Source organism: Nicotiana tabacum, chromosome 21, assembly GCF_000715075.1.
Source record: "Nicotiana tabacum cultivar K326 chromosome 21, ASM71507v2, whole genome shotgun sequence".
Classification (NCBI taxonomy): Eukaryota; Viridiplantae; Streptophyta; class Magnoliopsida; order Solanales; family Solanaceae; genus Nicotiana; species Nicotiana tabacum.
The window spans coordinates 89,108,705-89,132,599 of record NC_134100.1 but is presented as its reverse complement, the minus strand read 5'-3'; the positions used below and the strand labels follow the sequence as shown (position 1 = coordinate 89,132,599).

At 37.8% G+C, this 23,895-nt stretch overlaps 2 protein-coding genes across 2 annotated transcripts; both read right to left on the bottom strand.

The window, feature by feature from the left end:
- Positions 1–691: 691 nt before the first annotated feature.
- Positions 692–1,099, bottom strand: LOC142175352 (uncharacterized). Its single transcript, XM_075241935.1, has one exon. The coding sequence runs from the start codon at positions 1,097–1,099 to the stop codon at positions 692–694; it is 408 nt and encodes a 135-aa protein (XP_075098036.1).
- Positions 1,100–7,251: 6,152 nt separating this feature from the next.
- Positions 7,252–19,181, bottom strand: LOC107785378 (uncharacterized). Its single transcript, XM_016606670.2, has 3 exons — positions 18,916–19,181; positions 17,198–17,319; positions 7,252–7,756 (listed from the first exon to the last, which is right to left on the bottom strand). Exons 1-3 carry the CDS (start codon positions 19,055–19,057, stop codon positions 7,433–7,435), a joined length of 588 nt encoding a protein of 195 aa, XP_016462156.1. The 5' UTR covers positions 19,058–19,181; the 3' UTR covers positions 7,252–7,432.
- Positions 19,182–23,895: the final 4,714 nt, after the last annotated feature.

The window sequence follows — 23,895 nt, the reverse complement described above, 5'->3', positions numbered from 1 at the left end:
TCACTCTGAGTGCCAACTTTGACATGTTGAAGCAGCTGATAAAGGCTGTGGAATTGATCTTTAGTCATTGGCTGATCCCCTAAACTATTAGTTTTTGAATCTGCAGCATCCAAAGAGAGAGCAGCATTGCTCTTAGCCCCGTTAAACCTTTTAGACTTGGTAAACTTAAAATTTGCATGAAACCCAATTAGCCTATAATAATTCTCAATTGTATGATTTTGCTTCTTGCAATAATTGCAAAATTGACCTCCTTTCTTTGGTGCAGTATTTTCTTTCTTATCAGAGGTGTACCTCTGTCCAGCATAGGGCTGTTGAGTTGCAACAAAAGCACTTTCAGCAGGGTGATGGGAAGCTCTCTTTATTTTTCATCTCTTATGAGCAAAGAGTAGGCATGGTTGACTGATGGTAGTGGTGACAACATAAGCAAATTGTTCCTAGCAGCTGAATAAGCCTCATTCAGTCCTATGAGGAACTGAATTAGCCTCCCATCTTGATATGACTTTAAGTTTTTTAGCTTGCCACCACAAGTACAAGGACAGGTACAGTGTTGAGTAACAGCCAAGCTATCCAGTTCATCCCATAGCATTTTCAGCTTGGTGTAGTAACCGGCTCTATCCAGATTACCTTGTATTGATTCACTCATCTCCTTTTGTAGGTGATAGAGCCAAGGTCCATTACTTTTCCCAAACCTCTATTCTAGTTCATTCCAGATATCTTTGGCTGTTTTAGAGTAGAGAACACTCTCTGCTATCTCTTTAGACAGAGAGTTTAATAGCCAGGAAATGATCATGTCATTGCAGCGAGCCCAAGACTTGAAAGTATCATAAGAGATCTTGGGTTGAATGAGGGTTCCATCTATGAAACCAACTTTGTTTTTAGTAGACAAAGCAATCAGAATCCCTCTTCTCCAACCTCCATACCCCTTTCCATTAAACACTGTGTTGACAAGGGGCATACCAGGGGAATCAGAAGGGTGGAGATAAAGAGGGTGAGATGAATCAAGGAGGGCAATCCCAGCTGCAAAAGCAGCAACATTGGTGATCTGTGGGGTGTTAGTTCCTATTGCAGATATAGGACTGTTTTCAACATCGTCTCCCATGAAGAAGATCGAAAGAACAAATAGAGAAGGAAGCAAAAAATAATTGGAGAGAGTGACCGTCCCCTTAGAGCTCTGATACCACGTTAGAGTACAGAGAATACTAAGGGAATTTACTGTGTATTGAGTGAAAGAATTCTTTGTACAGCTCGTGTATATATGCAAAAGCAATGGAATCTATTTCTAACTAACTATGACACTTGTCCTTATTTTACTAGCTTCCTAATAACCAACTATGGATAAGTATAAAATAAGCTAAACTATTTACAGCTGGAAATCTATATACAACATCTTATATGTTCTAGCAGGCCCAAGAGAAAGCTGAGCCCAAAGTGTTGAATGCTTTGGGCCCAAGTGATCATAAAACGGGTGCAGCCCAATAGATCAAAGATAAAGACCAAAAGCTTAGGTGTTCAAACAAAAGCTAACCCTTCAATAAATTCGATATTTTGGTCTTCTTAGTGTCGTCTTCCTCAATATTTTCTCTTCTTTGTGAAACATCATAACCATCTGATAAATTTGAAGACCTAATCCTAACAGGCGTTCTCTTCCAACTGCGTATTCTAACTCAGGACAAACTAGCTCTAGATGGCAAAGTGAAAAGTAAAATTGATCTGCACATCCCTCTATTCCAATTAAAATAATTTGCCTTCATCTATGAGATCGGAGTGGCAGCTTAATAGTTGGTTCATTTAAAGTTTATTTATTAATTTACTGAATATAGTGTAATTTTTTGGTATATAAGTATTTATTAACCCATTGTTTATTGGGAATCAGATCAATTTGATTATGAGAAATTCTATTCCGGTATATACATTTTGCTTGGGGCGGATCGAATATAGTTAAGGATATGAATCCAATAATTTTGGCTCGGATCCTATATATGTATTAAAAATTCACTTATTAAATACAGTAAATAGTGAAGTTTAGAAATGAAACTCATAATATTTAAATCCTGAAACAAACTCTTGATTTTGCAAAGGCAGAAACTTTGGGTCCTCTATTGTACAATGGTGGAAAGATGACGATACAACGTACGTTGAAGATAAAAAATGAGATCACAATCAATGTATATAAATTAGACCTGTTAAATGGGTCAACCCGACCCGGATCCGAACCCGTTGTCTCTTGGCCCGTGGGTCTTTAACCGGGCCGGTCTGGTTTACTTTCTTATAGGGGTCGGCCCGAATTTGACCTATTAATCAAAACATGTTGACCCGACCCAGACCCATAAGCCGTAACCCCTTAACTCCAGCCCTAATGGGCCGAATCCAATTTAATTAAAAAAAGTTTAAAATAATAAATGATAAAAAATTTAAACTTTATACATATATACGAACTTGAAATTACTACATGTTCTTGAAGCCAATGAGAATAAAAATGAAAGAAAAACCATATTGTATTAACATTAAAACTTGAGAAACATATGGAATTCGACTATTTCTATAACTAATAGTCTAAAACATATGGAGTTTGACTATTTCGGCAAGACGCCTCATAGTGTGTGGTACTATATTCTTTCTTCAATGTTTGGATTTAATTATATACTTGTTTATATATATATATATATATATATATATATATATGTGTGTGTGTGTGTGTGTGTGTGTGTGTGTGTGTGTGTGTGTGAGAGAGAGAGAGAGAGAGAGAGAGAGAGAGAGAGATGGTTCAGGGGCATTTGGCCACGCGTTAGCTACTGGTTCGGGTCCGGTCTGGTTCAGTGGGTCAAAATATTGTAGCCCGGTCCAGGCCCCTTAAATTAATGTGTTGGTCCGGTTAGGGTTTCGTGGGTCATGGGCAGGTTCAAGGGTCAATTTTAATGGGTTATGTGGGCCGGTTCGTGGGTCGACTCGGCCCATTTGACAGGTCTAATATAAATTAAATTTTTGGGGAACTTTCGGTGTACTTGTTTGTGAATTCTTTTACAAAGTTGTGTTGAATGACACCCCGGTAGAAGGATGTTTCCACCCAGGCCGGCTCTAACCTTATCACAAGTAAGGCTAGTGCCTTAGGCCCCCAAATTTGGAGGCTCTATTTTTAGAAATAATAGGTTCACAGGTATTTAAAAAAATATTTAGTACTTTTAGTATAAAATTAGAGTTTTCCTATAACAATTGTCTCTAAGAAAAGATGTTTTATAAAATTACACTCCATTGATAATACCTAAGATCAACAATGTCTCAAGAAAGATTAATTGGGTTGGATATATTATCGATATTATTATAAAAGCGTGAATACAATGGTGGTTTACAAAAATAATCTTATAATATTAAGCATAATAACTTAAAATAAAAGGATAAAACTGAAATTCTAGATGTTAGCCTTGCAATCCTATTAGCTTTATGGCATACATGAATACTACATATTAGTATGTAAACCTAATACCTCTAGGAACATGTTAGGCTTCCTATTAGTATAATTACTTCCGGAACAGAGACATACATGAAATCCTATTACTTTTAGAATATGGCTTAAAAAATTCCTATTACTAATTTAATTTGATAACGAATTATATAGATAAAATTTTGTCTATAGATAATAACGATTTTAGTTGTATATTATATAGATAAAATTTTGTCTATAGACGATATCGATTTTATAATAATATAGATAAAATTTTGTCGGTTGAATTCTTTCTTATTAAAAATATGTAGAAGATTTAATAAAATCAATTTCATAAGACTTCTCCTTATTGGCAATACATTATCACTCCATGATGTCCAATACCAAGAAGACATAAAAGCAATATTAAATGGATTGCATAAAATATTGAAATTGAGGGGGGAAATTCCCTCGATAATATATTTTTATTATCAATTTTCGTGTAATATTGAAAAATATACCCAATTATTTTTAAAAACAACTAAGAAAATATTTAAGAATATAAATGTGCGAGAAAGAGAAGAAAAAAATAATTGGTAAGAGTCAATACCACTAATGATTCTGCAAACATAAAGACCTAAAAAAGGAATGTTAGATCTATCTTTTTACTCTTTGAAAATAAAACTTATGGTGGATAAATAATTACGATTAAATATTCAAAACATGAGATGAACTAATATTAAGAATCTGAATCAATATAAAATAAATTATTTTTTATGTTAAGACCAAATAATTAAATCTTTCAATTAATTATTTAGCAAGAGAATCCAATTTAATAATTTTTCAAATTTATCATACGAGTAAAATTATATTTTAAGTTAAAAAAAACTCTTAGGGTATATAAATTTATTTCATAAAAGGAGCGTTAGAGAATAAAAAAAATTAGAGCCAAAAGTAAAAAAGGTTAGTATAGTATTAAAAATTAAAAGACCAGTTAAGTGTCCGAGGAAGCACAATCAAAACTAAATCCTAAACACGAACAAGCTTTCAAGACTATATTAAAAAGAATCGACTCTGGTATAGCTGGATTATCCTTTGTAGATGCCTCCATCGGAATCGGAATAATAATTATATGATATGCATTACTTGTAAATGTCAGATCAAGAGGCATGATACTGTTAGCAATAACAAGTGGTGTACTAGCAACAATTTTATTATGAGGTCGTACAACTCACTTTAAATTTGATATACCTCTTCAAACAACTGAAATAACCATCATAAATATATCAAAGTGGAGCAGTGGTGCTAAACTTATAAGGCAAGCAAAATTAATAATATGGGATGAACTGTTTATGGCTAAGCGTCAAATGATCGAAACAATTGACCGGAGTTTTAAATATACATTGGATATCAATGAATCGTTTGGTGAAAAGTAATGGTTTGGGAGGTGATTTCTGTTAAGTACTACCAGTAGTTCCAAAATCGATGAAAGCATAGACAGTAAGAGCTAGCTTGCCAAAATTATACTTATGATCTCAAATAGAAAAGATTCAACTGACAAGAAATATAAAAGTAAGAACAGATCTAGCATTCAGTGACTTATTACTTCGTATCGGAAAGGAAAAAGAGCATCCAGTAAAAGATGATTTGGTTCTTCGAGAACACTTGGTTATCAATCCCGGTGGTAATAGTAGTGCATTTAATAAGGGAAATATTTTCATCATTAAATTAAAATATAATTTGTGTAAATTACATGATAGAAACTAAAGAGTTATCTTAGCTAGCAGAAATGAATATGTTGATCAACTGAATAAAAGGTTGATTGCTAAGTTTTATGGTGATCAAAATAAAATAACTTTTCAGTTTTTGACTTAGCAGAAGATGATACCAACAATTACTACCAAGAAGAATACTTAAATACTTTAATATCAAATGGTCTTCCACCACACAAGTTTGTTGTCAAGTTCATTATTTCTTAGGTATGTTAGTATCACTGTATATATAATAGACTAAGTTAAAATTGATCTTTCATTGCATATAGGTTGATTTTGAAGAAAAAATATGCTCGCCATGCTACTGAAAAACTTAGATCTGCCAAATAGCTTATATAATAGCACACAAATGGCATATAGAAGTTTCGACAATAACGTCATACATGCAGAAATTACGATACGAGTCAATGTACTTCTAAGTATGTATTTATCCTCGAATTTAACTTTCGTTTCCCGAAACTAAAAGATATCCTTTTAAATTTGTGTGAAAATAATTTTCAGTATGTTTATGTTTTGCAATTATAAATAACGCACAAGGAAAAACATCCTAAATATTGGACTATGTTTACTGCAATATGTTTTCTTGCACAAACAACTATATGTTGTAAGAGGGATATCAATATCGACAACAAGAGTTTTGATTATGGCAGAGCAACCAAAACATAAGAAGAAAATATACACAAAAAAACATTGTCCACAAAGAAATGTTCGCTAAGTTATCATCATATTAAATACTTTTAAACTATAATGCATAATTATCTAACTAACATGTCTAAATTGACCACTTGTGTAAGTTCTGATGATGTCCTTTCATTTTGAATTCACGTATTATGCTAATGTAATAATATTTTCGGCATTTAGATAATTATTGTATTATTATACATAAAATTTCTCTCATTAATTAAATTTTATTATTCTTTCATATAAATAAATATTTAAATCATCACGTGACATTACTAATATGCAACACACGTTCATAGATATTAGTCAATTGAAAAGGAATTATTAACAACTTTGCATCTCAAAAATCTAGAAAAATAGACTTCAAATAAAAATATATATCATAACTTTCTTTTAAAGAGTTAGACATCGCATTAAACTTTGGTTTTAGACTACACATATGCTTGAGCCGCCCCTGTTTCCCCCATTGATTAGCACTATAAACTAGAATATTATAAAATGACAGAGATGATATACTACCTTACGTCCATCTTTAAAATGATGCTTAATTAAGATAACTAATTGGTAAGATATATGTCGAATTAATTCTAGTATTATTTGCTCTTTGCTTCTCTTCATTGTAATAAATGCAAAAAAAAAAAAAAAAAAAAAAAAAGGGGGGGGGGGGGGGGGGGGGGGGGGGGGGGGGGGGGGGGGGGCAAAAGGTTGAATTCCCACACTCTGGTCTTAGGTACTAGCTAGTAACAACTTGGTTAAGGGGATTAACAAAACTATTTCGAAACTTGAATAGGAAACACTTTATAGATTCGATAATTTAATATTTCTCAAAATAGTGATAATCCTCAAGGCAACGTGCGTGGAACTAATAGAAAACCATGTTTAGTACAACGTCCAAATTTTACTGGATATTATTAAAATAAAATTGAAAAATATACGGAGTATATCTTTTCTTTACATCTAAAGTATTTTATTGATCTAACTATTAATAGAGGGTATATCTAAACCCTTTCTTAAAGTTTAGCGGTAAATTTAGACCTTTTCCCTTTATTTTTCCTTTCACTCACTATCCTTATTTATTTATCGTTGATCGTCGAAATATGCCTTGCTTCTTCCTACTTCTATTGTGGGCTTTTTTTTTAGCGGGGGAGTGGTTCAATTTTTTTTCCAGCCCAGCGCACTAAATTCCTGCTATGCACAGGGTCCAGGGAAGGACCGAACCATAGGGGTCTATTGTACGCAGTCTTACCCTGTATTTCTGCAAGAGGCTGTTTCCACGACTCGAACCCGTGACCTCTTGGTCACATGACAACAACTTTACCAGTTACGCCAAGGCTTCCCTTACCGGTTAACAATGCTGAAAAAGGAAATTATTCAACTAAATAGCACACTGATCATCTTTTATTGCCCCACAGATCAAATTGCACACCAGTAGCTTGAATACAAAGATGAGACAGGAAATGAGCAACTGTTTCCAAGTCCCAGGTTGCCCAAATATGATGGAGACAATATAAGTACAGAACTTTTAAAGAAACTAGAGAAAGAAACAAAAGACTAAGCATGTTCACTCGGGGAAGGTGAGCAAAGAGACAAGGGATTCATGAGTAGGAAAACGCGAAACAAGCTCAGAACGTTTCGCCAGTTCAAAATCTTCAAACTGGAATGCTGGAGCACAGGTGCATCCAACTAAAGAGAAGTGCTTCTCACCATCCCTGGCAGGCGCTTTCGTTACTTTCATGTCAGCAGAAATGCTGAAGTCCCTCGTGGGAAATGCGCCAAACCATACGTTTGGAGGTACTGTATATTGCACCAGTTGATCATCTGCAAGCGGATCGGGTCCGATGCAAGTTAACTTCACCTTGCCATCAGTCTCATTTAGTTCCATTACCTGAAAACACAGAAAATGTCATCATTGTGTAAAATAATCATTGTGTAAAGCTATTTTATTTTCTAGGAAAATATTAGTGAATAAGCAACTAGATCCGGTTATCTGGGAATAAAAAATGTTTCTATTATCCGGTTATGAAGATCCAAAATAAGAAACAAGAGTTCCTGACCAGATATGATAACTAGATGCAGAGGCGGATCCAACCTTTAAACTTGATGGGTTCAACCTTTAAAAATCTTAGCAGTAAACTCATTGTATTTTTTAAATTATGGATTCAGATTTTTATTGAATATTTTGTACTTTTTCACACACATATATATGTATCCTCTGGGGGCAGGCAGTGGATTCTCCTCCTGTTGGAAGTGTTGATCTTGAAGTCTTACAGAGCATGTTTAACTGTCACAGCTGATAGATCAAACTTGCATCCGACAGTGGTCAATAGGGCCCTAGACATCCTTAAACGTGATCCTATTTGAGAAGAATTTCAACTTAAAATAAACGGAACAAGAAAACAATTTCCTTTTCAATGATATTTATTCTCTCTTGGCTTGGTATAGTCTTCACACGCTTTCAACAAAGTGTTTTTCGCATAATAAATGCAACATACATAAAAACTATATTCTAGGCAATAAAGGAATAAATTTAAAAAACATACAGTGGCGAAACGACAATGTTATGAATCAGCCCCAACCCAGTAAGGATAGCAACACGGATGTTACAAAAATAGCTATTGGGCTAAGAAGAGCTATTGGGCCGAGAACAAGCAATTGGGCCAAGTTAATATGGGATCCGGGTTGAGTAGTGGCCTAAGAACTGAACGGTTAAAATGGTATGATTAGTGATATTGGGAGTATGCGTATTGTTAAGAAAAGTGTGTGCTCTCCTCGTCTCCCTTTCTCTTAGTCTAAGTTCTCACCCCCTTCTTATCTCTATCCTTAGCTACTTCTGTGTTCCGGTATTTCTCATTGTAATTCAGTAGTTTGAGTGTTGAATAACAATTCGAATCTGTAATTGAGTTCTAGCTCATATTGATATAGAAAGGAGTTTGCCTATTTGTTACATTGGTGCTTTCATCGATCGTACTCCAATGGACGAAGTGATACTAGATCGTTTCAGCACCGGCGACGCAACGGGATGGATTTATCGAGCCGAGCTGTACTTCCACTTCCTTGGCTTCTCCGAGGAGTATTGGCTACCTCTTCCTTACTTCTACCTTGAAGGTGCTGCCCTTGTTTGGTTCGATTGGCTATAGCGAAACAAGCAATTCTATGATTGGAACCATTTCAAGGAGAAGCTGAAGTTGCATTTTCGGGCAGACCTTCACAAGTCTGGTACGTATGGCAGAGACCCAGGTGTGTCCTGTTACTTCTATGAGCACCGTTCCCATCTCAATTGCATTTGCTGTTGCATCTGATTTGGATGCTCGACATTCTGAGGCGGACCAAATGTTCGATAAAAATCCACAAGGAGAACAACCACACTCACAAACTGACTCGTCCAGCGATGCCAAGGAATTATTAAATGAATGTATTCATCATGGCGAGGATGGTGAATTTCAAGTGCCGGCAACGTCAATTCTTGCAGAATCATTGTTCAACACAAGAAACGATCCTAAGGCCGATGATGCGTACTCGAATGCACACTTCATTGCCCACCGATAGTGGTTGATTTAGTAGCTGATAAATCAGCAGGGCTCCCTTTCCAGGTTACTCAGATGCTTGGAGGAAATACTGGAAGTGCTGAAATTGATTTTTTGGATACTATACAACCGAAGGAATCGGCTGACGACGGTGAATGGCTCACGAATATTGTGGGCATCGTGTTTGATAAAAGTCTCGAGCTAAAAGCGACCAAGCTGCAATGCCAATTTGTAAGTGTGGTGTTTCTTGAGACCGCAGAATATGTTTCCGCCGAGATTTTATCTGCTCACTTTGACGAACCAACGGGGAATAAGGGAGTGACTTCACTTCTCATCCATACAACAGTAGCTGATGAAGATGACGAGATTGTCGAGTTTTTCCCTTACCTATTCAAACAACCCTCTTTAACCTTGGTGTTGGATGATTTTAGGGATCTCGCTGTGAACTTGAAATATGTCTTACACACTTGCAATTGGTTTGACACCGGGCAGCATGCTTCAAATGAAGTTGTTTCAACATTATTGACTGCAAAACGACGAATGGGCTGTCACTTGTATTCAGCACATCGCAAGGGTGCAAGGGATAATGGGCTACCAATTTGTATTTATGTGGATAGTTGTTTTGCTAATGGGCAGGTTTTATGGGCTTGCTTTAATATGGTAGAGCTGTGTGTGTCTTCGTTACTCAGACAAGTCCAGCTTATTGGTTACCCTCATGGCTTTCAAGTTCTTTATGTTGTAGCTGCGTCAAGCAGATGCAAACTGGTCTCATGGCGTGTTGATCTCATAAACTCTTTACCGCCACAATACTTCCCGATAAAGTTTAACGGTTGTAAAGAATTTATAACATCACACCTTTCGCTATTGCTTCTAGCAAGCGACGAAATGGTTGATTCAACTCCTGCTCGCAATGAGAGTCCTGGCGTCATTGATCCTGGTGCTAATTTCTTTATAGTAAGTATCCGCGCAACTGCAGCAGATCTTTGTGTGTGGGATCCAGGAATAAGCTTCAAGTCCAAGTCTCTAACCGGTTATACAGTGAATGGGGACCCATTGCTATTGATGGGATATATTGGCATATTTTTCTTCTTTGCATATGCTACCTATATGACTCAAGTGTGGGATCCCGGACAACAATGGTTGTATAATTATTATTGGACTTGCTATTTTACTGGGCCAACAACTAACTTTAGTGCTGATGCATTAGCCATTTCTCCACATCTTGGTGTTGTTTTAGATGCTACTAGCAAAGTTCACAGAGAAGGAACTGCACAAGTCCTTCAAGGTGTTATAGTTGGGCAAACTGGGGTAAATCTGAGAGCCCAAGTTACTTTTGCATTGATTGTAGTCTTCGATCCTAGAGGAGGCCCTTTGGATGCACCAATTCTTGAAGACAGAGAAAGTGTTCTTGAGGCAATCTTAAAAGCCATAGCTAATCTGTCTATAAACATTGTACCTCTCTCTATTGATAATTTTAATCTTCACCAATTGAAAGCAACTATTCACGACTTAACCAAGTCAGAGTATGGCTTGTCACTTTATGGAGTTTATTTCCACATTGAGTCACATTGCGCATATAGCATTAGAGTTAATGGTGCATTCCTTTTTGAGTCACATTCTGCGGATAACATTAAAGTTACTGGTGCACCAGGTGAGTTGCGGAGAAATATGAAAGGGAATAGCAATATTGACTTCACTGCTTGTGTGGGAATACTTGAAACTCTAGAGATTCAACTTGAAGTTAAGGGTGTAGTTGAGTCTATAGTGGAGCATTTCAGCACTTTCAGTAGGAAATCCAACAGACAACTAATTACAATTGACCTAAGGATTGTGATACTGGAGAATAAAGGTTGCCAAGGAAATTGTGCTTCTAGATCAAAGAGTTGCTATGGTCCACAAGATACAGCTATGCACTTCAGATATATTGGTTTCACCAAGGATACATCTGCATTGATTATGTTGAAAGCTATGAGGGATATTGAACAGTCCGCATATGATAGTGCAAAGTCGCTGTGGCCTTCGTTGAGCAAAATCATCATACCTAGCCTTGAAATCTCTGAAGCCTTACCATTTGTTGCTTTGCTGGAGGTGCTAGTGGCACAACTTGCCCTTGTTATGGAGGGAGTTCTTGTTTTCCTTTCTACTTGTGATAGAGATGAGCTCGCCACTGCAACACACATACCAAGGTTTGTGCTAGTCATTGATGTCGCTTCAGTGAACATCATTACCCGTACTATTGTTGCTAGCACATATGGGACTGCTAGTTTCATCTATATATGCAAGTCAAGTTGCCAACTAGTGGCCTTTACACCTCTGGATGTTTATATAACTACAATTAGTTTACTACTGTTTTTGTTGAAGGATTTCTTGACTCGAACCTTAAGGACAAGGATCTTATCGAGGACGGGGGTATTGTTATGAATCAGCCCCAACCCAGTAAGGATAGCAACACGGATGTTACAAAAATAGCTATTGGGCTAAGAAGAGCTATTGGGCCGAGAACAAGCAATTAGGCCAGGTTAATATGGGATCCGGGTTGAGTAGTGGCCTAAGAACTGAAAGGTTAAAATGGTATGATTAGTGATATTGGGGGTATGCGTATTGTTAAGAAAAGTGTCTGCTCTCCTCGTCTCCCTTTCTCTGAGTCTAAGTTCTCACCCCCTTCTTATCTCTATCCTTAGCTACTTCTGTGTTCCGGTATTTCTCATTGTAATTCAGTAGTTTGAGTATTGAATAACAATTCGAATCTGTAATTGAGTTCTAGCTCATATTGATATAGTAAGGAGTTTGCCTATTTGTTAGAGACAATTCTTGTCTAAAGGCCAACACTCATTGCCTTAAAACCAAAAAGGACAATATTTAGTGATACTAATCCCGGTATAAAATATGAGTTTGTATTTATCCCGGATTTGGTTATGGATAATAGCTAATGGTGTAACAAATTTTATACCAAAATAGTGGGATGAACTATCTCATAGCTATGTTGCGCGGACTCTCCAAAATGTAGCCGCACCCGTGTCGGATCCTTAAAAATGCACTACTTTTGGAGGATCCGACACGTATCCGGCCACATTTTCGGAGAGTCCGAACAACATAGTCTCATAGAAGATGGGATAGCTAATCCCATGTGATATCCATATTTATCCACATGGTAACCAAACGATATTACTAACACTGTGTTTAATTTTATGGGCAGTAATAAATTATAAAAATTACTGAAGATGCCCAAATGTGGTAAATTCTGCTGTAGTTTCCATATGAAAATTAGAAAGAGTGGTTTTCACAATTTTCACGAAAAATCAAAAATTTTACTAAGTGAAATTCTCACCATCCACTCCAAACTATTTTTTTTTCAGATTTCACTTTTTTATGTAAAACACCCACTAAGTAACCATAAAAGTGCAGTCAGATAATTATAATTGCACCAAGTTGGGTACAGTGATTTCCATCTTCTGTTTTCTTTTCACTTTTCTTGGCTTCTGCAAAGGGAGATCGACATCAATCACTCAATAAATAGAAGGAATGACTTTTCGGATGAAAGCTTCGACATCCCCAAATTAAAAGAGATTAATGAACCAGTCGTTTGGAAATTCTTTTTACATTTTCACATGAAAACCTTTTACGACTGGTTCATTAATCTCCTTTAATTTTGGGAATGTCGAAATTGTCATCCGACAAGTCATTCCTTCTATTTATTGAGTGATTGATGTTGATTTCCCTTTGCAGAAGCCAAGAAAAGTGAAAAGAAATACGGAAGAGGGAAATCACTGTACCCAACTTGGTGCAATTATGATTATCCAACTACAATTTTATGGTTACTTAATGGCAGTTTTACATAAATAATAAAAAAGTAAAATTTGAGAAAACATAGTTTGGAGTGGAACATAAAAATTTCACTTTAGTACAAATTTTGAATTTTTGTGAGTGGAAAGTGAAAATTGTGAAAACCGATGAAAACAACTTTTTCTAATTTTCATATGGAAACTACAACAGCAATTTACCACATTTGGGCAACTTCAGTAACTTTTGTAATTTATTATTGCCCATAAAACTAAACATTATAAGTTATAGTAATATCATTTGGTTACCATGTGGGATAAACAGGGATATCCCATGGGATTAGTTATCCCATATGAGATAGCTCATCCCACTATTTTGGCATAAAATTTATCCCACCATTAGCTATTACCCATAACCAAATATGGGATAAATACAAACCCAAATTTTATACCGGGATTAGTATCACTAAATATTTCATTTTGGCATTTTTGGGTTTAAGGCGAGGAATGTTGGCCTTCCAACAAGGATTGTCGTTTTGCCACAGCATCTTTTTGGAAGTCATACCTTTATTGCCTAGAATTGAGTTTTTATGTATCTTGCATCCTAGAAAAATTGTAGTGGGATTAAATCTTCAAAAAATGCTTCATTCAATTGATCGTTTGATCTTCCAAAACAAAAGTCTGCATCTTTGGACCATGGTTATTAGACCTATCCAGAAAGGGTGTGGGTGTTTAAGAAGGAAGCAGTTGTTTAGAGCCTCTATTGGATGTATAAACGGATTGTTATGATATCCAGGATTAAATCTTGAGATTAATAATTTCATTAGGAGATTATAATGAAATCATAGTCCTTGCATAATGGATTGTTAACGGAATATCTTGTCTTCAATCCAATTTAGCTTTTTTCCTTGTTGTTCAAATATACTCGAGGGACAATATCCACTTTTCAGGTGCAGTTCCATTGATTGGTAAATCGGGCGCTAATTTTCGTTGTTCTTATCTAATTGAGAATATCACAAATATTGGTGTAATTATGGCCAATATTTTGGCTAATGGATTTCATCTCACATAAGCATAAGCATCTTTGCAAAGTGTAGTCTTTGTTGGCAATATTCTTTGGGACCCAAAAATACTGCATTGTGTGGTGGACATCATTTGCACAAGTTGTATCTCTTCTTTTACACCTAAGAGGCCAAGGCTTTTTTGCCTATAAAAGGGAAGGTCATTAGTTCATTTTAAACACACCAACAAGACTTGAGTCTTCATTTCTTGTTTTTTCCTTTCTTTCTTTTATTAAGAGTGTTTTGTATGAGAGTTAAGTGTTGGGAAGCACTTGTGTGAACCCTTTCTTTGGAGTGACCGTGTGAGGTTATTCTCTTGGGGTATTTGGGATTAATTAGAGTATTTTGTCTAATTTTATATTCTCTTTTGTACTCTTGTTGGTATAGTAAAATTACTCCTCTCCGCTTGGGGACGTAGGTCACAGTGACCGAACCACGTTAAATTTGTGTCTTCTTTATATACTTTAATTGCCGTTGTGATCAACTTCCATTGTCTTTGTTATTCTCATTATAACGTTGTTTGGCTAAATTACGCACTACCCGGGTTCTCGATCCTAACAAATTGGTATCAGAGCCGGATCTAATCGGGTTTATTTCAGTAGTCAAAATGACTCTAACAAAGACTTATGTTGAGTATTTTGACCGAAATGCAAACTTCGGAATGTGGCAATTAAAGATGGAAGCTATCCTAATTCAGGATGGCTTAGACTTGGCGTTGCAAGGAAAGGAGAAAAAGGCGGATAAAATGACGGACAAGGAGTTTGCCGTCATAGATAAAAGGGCAAAATCAGGTATCATCTCAAATCTCTCAAATGAAATTTTACGTGAAGTTTCTGTAGAAACCACAGCCAAAGGCATGTGGGAAAAATTGAAAACCTTATATATGAAGAAGACGGTGGAAAATAGACTTTACCTTAAGCAGAAGCTTGATACAATTCGTATAGGTGAAGGTACCTCTATTCTATCTCATCTTGACACCTTTGATTCCATTCTTATGGATTTGAGTAATATAGATGCTGAAATTAAAGATGAGGATCAAGCCGTGTTACTGCTTTGTTCTCTACCCCATCTTTTAAGCATCTAAGAGATACTATGCTTTATGCAAAGGATAATATCTCTTATAAGGATATTAAATCTATCTTAAAATCAAAAGAACATATAGATAGTGATATTACTGGGGAAACTAGTGGAACTCAAGCGGAAGTTGGCTTGTTTGTTAGAGGCAAATACGACTCAAAATCTAGATACAATAACTTAGAGTGTCGTTATTGTCATAAGAAATGTCACATTATCTCTGAATGCTATAAGTTGAAAAATAAAGAAAAGCATAAGGAAAGGAAAAATGAGCACAAAAATACCGACATTACCGAAGCAAGTGTAGTTGCTGATGAGACTGATGGAACTATTTTTTTAGCAACTAATAATAGTTTCAAATCTAACAATTAGTGGATTTTAGATTCGCATTGTTCTTATCATGTGTCACAATCGGTATTTATTTACCACATATGAATCTATTGGAGGTGGAGTTGTTTTGATGGCAAAAATGTTGCCTACAAAGTTATTGGAAAAGGTACGTCCAAATCAAAATGCACGATGGTATGGTGAGAACTCTCACCGATGTTAAACATGTTCCTGACTTGAAGAAAAATCGCATCTCTTTGGGCACTCTAGAATCTCTTGGGGACCAGGTGAAGGTGGAGTTCTGAAAGTTTCTCATGGTGCTCTTGTGATCATGAAAGCACACAGATCTGGTTCGTTGTATACTTTATTGGGATCCACTGTTATAGGTCCTACTACAGTTTCGGTATTAGACAACTTGTCTGATTTTGATGGCATTAAATTTTGACATATGCCCATTGGGGCTTTTGCGGAGAGGGTGGAGCAAATTTACTATATCAGCCAAAATTAGGCCAAGGTGGAGATTTGTAATTATGACCAATATTTTGGCTAATGGATTCCATCGCACATAAGCATAAGCATCTTTGTAAAGTGTAAACTTTGTTGGTAATATTCTTTGGGACCCAAAAATATTGCATTGTGTGGTGGACATCATTTGCACAAGTTGTATCTCTTCTTTTACACCTAAGAGGCCAAGGTTTTTTTGCCTATAAAAGGGAAGGTCATTAGTTCATTTTAAACACACCAACAAGACTTGAGTCTTCATTTCTTGTTTCTTCCTTTCTTTTATTAAGAGTGTTTTGTATGAGAGTTAAGTGTTGGGAAGCACTTGTGTGAACCCTTTCTTTGGAGTGATCTTGTGAGGTTATTCTCTTGGGTTATTTGGGATTAATTAGAGTATTTAGTCTAATTTTATACTCTCTTTTGTACTCTTATTGGTATAATGAAATTACTCCTCTCCGCTTGTGGACGTAGGTCACTTTGACCGAACCACGTTAAATTTGTGTCTTCTTTATATGCTTTAATTGTCGTTGTTATCAACTTCCATTGTCTATGTTATTGTCATTATAACGTTGTTTGGCTAAATTCCGCACTACCCGGGTTCTCGACCCTAACAATTGGAAATGGCAAACAACCAAAAAAGAAGAAAATATTTATCTTCAAATAAAATCCGTGTTAGGAATATGGGTTCACATGAACCCATAGCCCAAAGGGTACATCAAATCCACCATTGCTGAGATGTGGCCAAGTGGTGTTCAATCAAGGTGAGATGATGAGGCATGGTCGCATGGAAAGAAAAAGCTATGTTTGAATTGCAATGAACTAACTGCAGTTAGAATCTGTTTCATGCCATATGGTCCCTTGCTAGCCCAAATCGAGTATGTCATTTAATATTCAGAGCAGCCAAATGGTAGAAACTGCCCGAAAAGGAAATATGATGACCCTTACAGTTCTTTAAAGTTTGCTTAACACTTGTGTTTGAGTCATGCCAGCCAAATCATTTCCAGTTCACACATTAACACAAAGCAAGAAAGATCATTAATTATAGTGTATGAGTAGTTACCGTGATTGGCTCTCCCATATAAAAATGCCATGTTTCTGCGCATGGTATCCGGTGAAGGTGAGACGAACTTCCAGAAGGCACCAAGAAGTAAATGCATGTACTGATAGGTCGATCAAACTTATCTGCAAAGGCATAATCAGAAAGATCAGGGAAAAACAAAAAAATTTGAGAATGACAATGTCAACCAGTATTCTCTGTTATGACTTATGAGGTAAATGATACTCATATTACACTTGAGAAACCAGTCAGAACTTAAGAACAGAAAACAGAATTCCATCATCTTGACGAAATATTTTAAGTGCTCAAGACAATGGAATGCTCCAATTAGTGGCAAAACACCACGAGCATTGAGGTTGAAGGAATCACCAAAGTTTACTCCAGTTCTTAACACTTTTTTGCAAGATAATGTTTTTCGAGAAAAGGTCAGTGCACCTTCTTTTTTGCAAGTTAACCAACTGATATTTTGTTATTGTCTAGTGGATACGGAAATCAAAACTTCATTGACGAGAAAAAGCTGTCTAGTGCAGCACTTGCGGGAAACTCCTTGCCGAGGGCCTGTGCACTCCCGGGATTAGTCGGGGCTCAAAGAGACTTGGACACCCGGTGCAAATCAAAAAAAAAAAAAACTGTCTAGTGCACCCAATAATTTATCAAAAGAGACAATTGTCATTCATTAAACTTCTGAATGGAGTTAAATTCAGTAATACATCCAGTATGCAGAATGGCTCAACATTCTTCCATACAACTATTCTCAAACTATCTTTCTTGTCCAAGTTTTTACAGTTAAAAGATCAAGTTACTAATCTTGTTCTCCTAACCAAAATTTCTCCACTATTTGCTTAGTTTAGATATTCAGGAGGCTTATCATATCCACAAGCTATTTGCATTCAATCCCATAGCAATCTCGCAAATGAGAGGGAAAGTGTTTATAAGGTGTTTCAAGCCTTAATCTTTTGTGTCCTACATTCATATGTTTTTCCAATAGGTTCGACAATGTATAGATCGTCAAGGCGATCCGAAAGTGCATTGAGAATGTAGCCTCCACACATGATTTTACCTTCCTCCCTCTTTTTCCTTTGTGCATCGAGTTCCTTGGAATCGTTATCCTTTGGTGGAGAAAATGGAGAAAGATTTTGATCAAGAGATTATAAGTCTTTCAAGACAACTTCCTCCCATATGATTTTAGTTTACCTCGTTCCCTTTTAACACCTTGACTCACCATGGCTTCACACCTACAGATCTCAAGCGACCTTCTCTCAATTTATCCTCAATCATGTGCTACTAAAACCATCTTCTCTTCCACCGGACATTTGTAATTAAACTTCTCTTCCACTGGACATAGTAAAACCCCATAACATCGGAAACAGACTCTTTACCTTCTCAAGGTACGGGTAAGGTCCGCCTACAACTACACTACCCATATCCCACTTGTGGGACCGCACTGGTTATGTTGGTGCTGTTGTTGTTGTAGTAAAACCCCATAACCTATTTATCCCGAAAAGCCACACGTAGAAGAGAAACAGACAAATATCAAAAAATCCCATGAGCAGCTTAATTGGAATGATCAAGATAGATGACAGTTACAAAGATTCAAGACTCACAAATCAAAAACTAAAGAACTTTACACAGAAAAACCCAGAAAATCAAAAAGTAAAGAACTTTATACAGAACGAGCCACAAATCAAAAAAGTAAAGAACTTTATAAACAAAAGACTTACAAGTAGGTGGAAGGTGAGATGTGGAGAGAATAACAGAGAAGTCTCTGAATGTTTCAGAGTAAAATCCGCCTTCTGGGTGTGGCTTCAAGTTTAGCTTTGCTACAATTTTGGAAGCTGTAGGCTCAGTTGAATCTGAAGCCATCTTTTTTCTCAGGGTTTACTGTGGAGCTGGTCTGTGTACCATGTCTACTTCCTCTTGCTGGTTGTTGGAAATTATAAATGCCATTTTAATTAAAAATAAAAATTAACAAATTCTATTGACTAACATGATAAAGAGATAATTGAAAGTTTTTCCAAGAAAATGACAAAAAATGGTCCTTTATCTAGAGGTCTAATGTAAAATAATCTCATAATTATAACCCTAAATTTGCTAAAAGTGAATGCGCTTGATCTCTATCAACTGTTTAACACAGTCGTTCGATTTAGCAAAACCTGTGGGGAAAACATTTAACGAAAATTCACATATGAAGGGTATTTTATGTCATATTTAAGATCACAAATTTTAAGAAATATTTTTTTTTTAAAAACTAAGTATATAGTCAAATAGGATCACATTAAATATGTCGTTTTGGATCAAGCTCACACGGTTTTACCCAAAATGTCTCACACCGTTAAAAAATTCATACACCGTATATGTAAGCTCCCAACTTTTTCATTCACAAATGTGGTACTTTATTCGCACACCCAACAATCTTCCCCTCGAACTAAATTCCACGTGCCCCACTATCACGATCCTCAGGTCTCCCCCGCGAACCACTTCCACTTGGCCCATTACCACGAGTTAATTTTTGAGATTCATTGTGTGTCACCTTCATCGTTAGAGTATTTTTGGCACCGAAGCCCGTAACTACATTCTTTTCGTGTGCGCGTCTCCAAGCTCGTAAAAGTAAGCCAATCGAGCCTCGCACTATCACTTCGCCATCATATGTGCGCCACTTATAGCACATAGTCATCACTAATAACTCACGCAACTAGTGTCTCAACCAAGTTTAGGTAAGATTGTTTACCCGAAAAATCGGATAATGTTAAATTTATGTATGATTCTAAGGATACGTAACTACCCTTTGATATAAAGATAACAATACAAGTATTTTGATTATGAGAATGACAATGATGAACAGAAAGAATGAATAAGATCCAGTAAAATCGGCACAAGGAGATATCTTTGTATATGAGAAAAGATCTTTTTGTTCCAATCTATTCCGTTTGTTTCCCTCTCTTTTCCTCTGCCTTTAGCTTACAAGGATTTCCCATTTTATAGTAGAGGGTCATTACAAAAAATAATAAAATAAAGCATATAGTGGAGGACCCATGATGATTTGTCTCTTACTCGATTCCCGCCAAGGTTCTCTCTCTTGGTGCGGTTGCAACGACTCTTGTTTGTGAGCCCGATACTGGTTCGAACTCGTTACTGGGTCGAGCCCTTCGGTCTTGGCTCGAGTTCGTCCTTCGGGATGGGCGTCGCGCATTTCCGACCTCGAAGCAGTGCCTTGCGAATCGATTCGGTCACGGGCTCGATAAGGTTATCGAGCCGACTCCTCGAGCAACCTTCGGACTCGAGGCTCGTTAGTACTGACTTCGGAGCTCACTCCAAAAATCTCACTCCGACTTCTTACCACTTGAACTCGATCGAACGTAGGAAGGCCGAAATCTATTTCAACCATATACAGATAGTCCTCTCGTTTCTCACGAAGGATGCGGTGAGAATTGATGTGATTTTTGGTGGTTCGATCGGATCATAAGCCGACGTTTCAACATGGATCGATTATGACGTATGTGATAGGTGTCCCGTCGATTTAGCCTTTCAAGGTATTTAATGCTTGTCAGATGGCGGTCGGCCACCTTTGATATTGAACCGTCATGATGCGAGCCTATAAATAACTCTTCCATCTAACATTTACCACTTTTACACATTCACTCCCCCAAATTTTCTCATATTTTCTTTCTCGTCGCTACCAGAGTTTTTGTGTCGTCAATTTTTCATTTTCCTTTGTCTTTCTTCCTCTCATATCAATGGCCAAAACGTTGAAAACTGTACCTTAGAAGGAGAAAGCTTCTTCTTCACGGTCGTCCGGCGACAAGTCGCCGGCGGAGCCGTCCACCTATGACTACGTTCCCGGCCCGTGTACTCTGAAGATCGATTTTAAAGTTGAGAATCCTTTATCCGTCTTGGGTCGATGCGAGCACGTGTCGATGTATATGTGCTCTATAACAGAGGGTCATCTCGAGGCCGTTAGAAAAGATTGCAACTGGGGTTCCGAGGTTGTGTTGCAAATTCCATCCCTCGAAGAGAGCGTCATCACCCATGTGGAGGGGGTTTTAAGTGTTTACACTTATCCCTTCACATTTGGTCCAGTCGACCCGGTGATCATTGATTTTTGCAAAATATATCAGGTCACCCTCGGTCAAATTCATCCCTCTCTATGGCATATAGCAATCCTACTTCGCTTATTCTCCATCAAAGCCGGGGGTTGGATTTTTCTCTGAATCACCTCATACGGTTGTATCGGCCTCAAATTTTTTGAGGATTAATGAGACTTCATCGTCAAGCATCGAAGGCTTTGATGTCGAGCATCGACGAAGACAAGGATAGGGGTTGGATAGGGCGTTATATTCGTGTGAGGACCCGTGACCTTATTCCGGAAGAGAAGATGTCGTTTCCCGATGAATGGAATTTCGACCGTAAGTGGTTCTCATAAGACGTTGCTTTTCGTATCCTTTCCCGGTTTTTTTTTATGTCTCTTCCCGATATACAGCTGCCCATTGGATGCCACAAGCGGTGCCCGACCTCGAGGATTGGGTTCGGAAGTTAGCCTCGACTTCCTCTTATACCGAACGCGTTTGGCGTGATTTGGCAAAAGGTAGATGGGAAACCAAGAATCATGATAAGGTTTTACTTCTTATTTCCTTCGAAGTGTTCTTTGTGCTCCATTCATTACCGATTTCCTTTCATGCAGGTGTAACCAAGGACGCCGCTTTGAGGCTTTCGAGCGGTGAAGAAGGAACCAAGTCCCCGGTTCCGAAACCGGGGAAAGATAAGAAGCGAAAAGCTGCCTCTCGGTCAGAGGGCCCCAAGCCCAAAACTCGAAGGGTGGGGAGGAAGGCAATTTCTCTTCCGATTGACTCGGTCCAACGACTGATAGAAGAAGAAGAAGAAGAAGAAGAAGAAGAAGAAGGTGCCTCGGCTTTGGTGATCCTATCTGCGAGGGCTATCGAGGTCACCAAAGTTCCTGAGTCGATGGCGGCAGTACCGGTCGGGGTTGGCCCCGGGATCCCGAGTCTTGATCGGAACGCCCCGAGTGATTCGCTTGGGGATATGACAGTGGGTTATTCGCCTTCCCTTCCTACCTTTTCTGAGGAGGCGTTAAAGGAAGCTCGAGAATTGAAGACCTCCGATATGGGCGGAGGCTCTAGTGTAGGGGATCCCTTTCGGGATTGATTTACTAGGGTCGATGATGCTTCCGATATTGGGGACGCTTCTCTTCTACTAGAAGAGGCCCAACGTTTCATTACTCGGGTAATGATTTTACTATACTTGGTTTCTTTGTTCTTTTCTGAATTTGACTCGTGTTCTTTCCCTAATGTGCAGGCCATTGGTAGGTTTCGAGTCGACCCTAGCCAGTGTGAGGTTGAGATTCAAAAGATCTCGGGGGAGAGAGACGTCCTGCGACTTCTTTGCAGCCAAAAGGACGAGGCTATAAAGGACCTCCAAGCAGATTTGGCTAAGGCTCGTGAAGAAGAGGCCGAACTTGATAAGCAGGTGAGCCTCGTTCTATTAGAGTATGGGTTTGACTCGACTGTGGAAGTTAACCCTTCGTTTTCTCAGCTGCAGCAAAAGGTTGAAAAGATTGGGTCACTTCGGGAAGAAGTCGATCAAATCAAAGCTGAATGTAATCGGTTGGAGGAGATTATCGACCGCCTGGCTGCGGAAAAAAAAGACTATTTTGACCAACTTATTATCGGCCGATGTTCAGCTTCGAAACGTTAAGCAAAAGGGTTCGGCTCAAGCTAAGAGGATCGAGGAGCTTGAAGCTCGGCTTGCTGAAGCCAAGGCGGAGGTTGAGTCGTTGAAAATCTTGGCGGATAAGTCCATTGCCGTGTATCGGGCTGATGCCGAGGCTGCTCAGATGGAGGCACGAGAGGCGGCAGATACTGCCGACACTCCATTGGATTGCCGAACTTGCTAAATGTAGGTCTCGGAGGGAGACCCTCGAGGAGATACACGCTCGAGGTTTCGACCTTACGGAAGAAATAAAAAAGGCTAAAGAGCTCGAAGTTGAAGCTGAAGCCTTGGCTTCTGATGGCGATGATGATGATTATGTCGGTAGCAAGAGTGGATCCGAGGATGGGGAAGATCCTGACAGAGAAGCAAATGCCCATGAGGATGATCATGAAGCTTAGTTCATAATTTTTTATGTTTGTAATCAATCATGTAGAAATCTTTGTATATAGACAACTTGGCCGATTTTGTGAAGACTTTGTACGTGCATTACAAATGTTTTCACAAGGATCTTAATAATTCAATAAAATTTAGACTTCGTAGTCTCTATGATTGATTGTGTGAAGTGACGTAGCCCTTAGGCTTACTAGCTGAGTCAATGATTCGAACATGAAGAAATATAATCCGTAGGCGTAATAGTCGAGTGAGTGCTTACTTGAACTTGGAATGAAAGTAGCTCGTAGGCTTTAATCGCCGAATGAATGATTCGAACTTGAAGTAATGTAGCCCATGGGCGTAATGGTTGAGTGAGTGCTTGCTCGAACTCGAAATAAAAATAGCCCATAGGCTTTAGTCGTCGAGTGAATGATTCGAACTCGAAGTAAATGTAGCCCGTGGGCATAATGGTCTAGTGAGTGCTTGCTCGAACTCGAAATAAAAGTAGCTCGTAGGTTTTAATCATCGAGCAAATGATTCGAACTCGAAGTAATGTAGCATGTGGGCGTAATGGTCGAGTGAGTGCTTGCTCGAACTTGAAATAA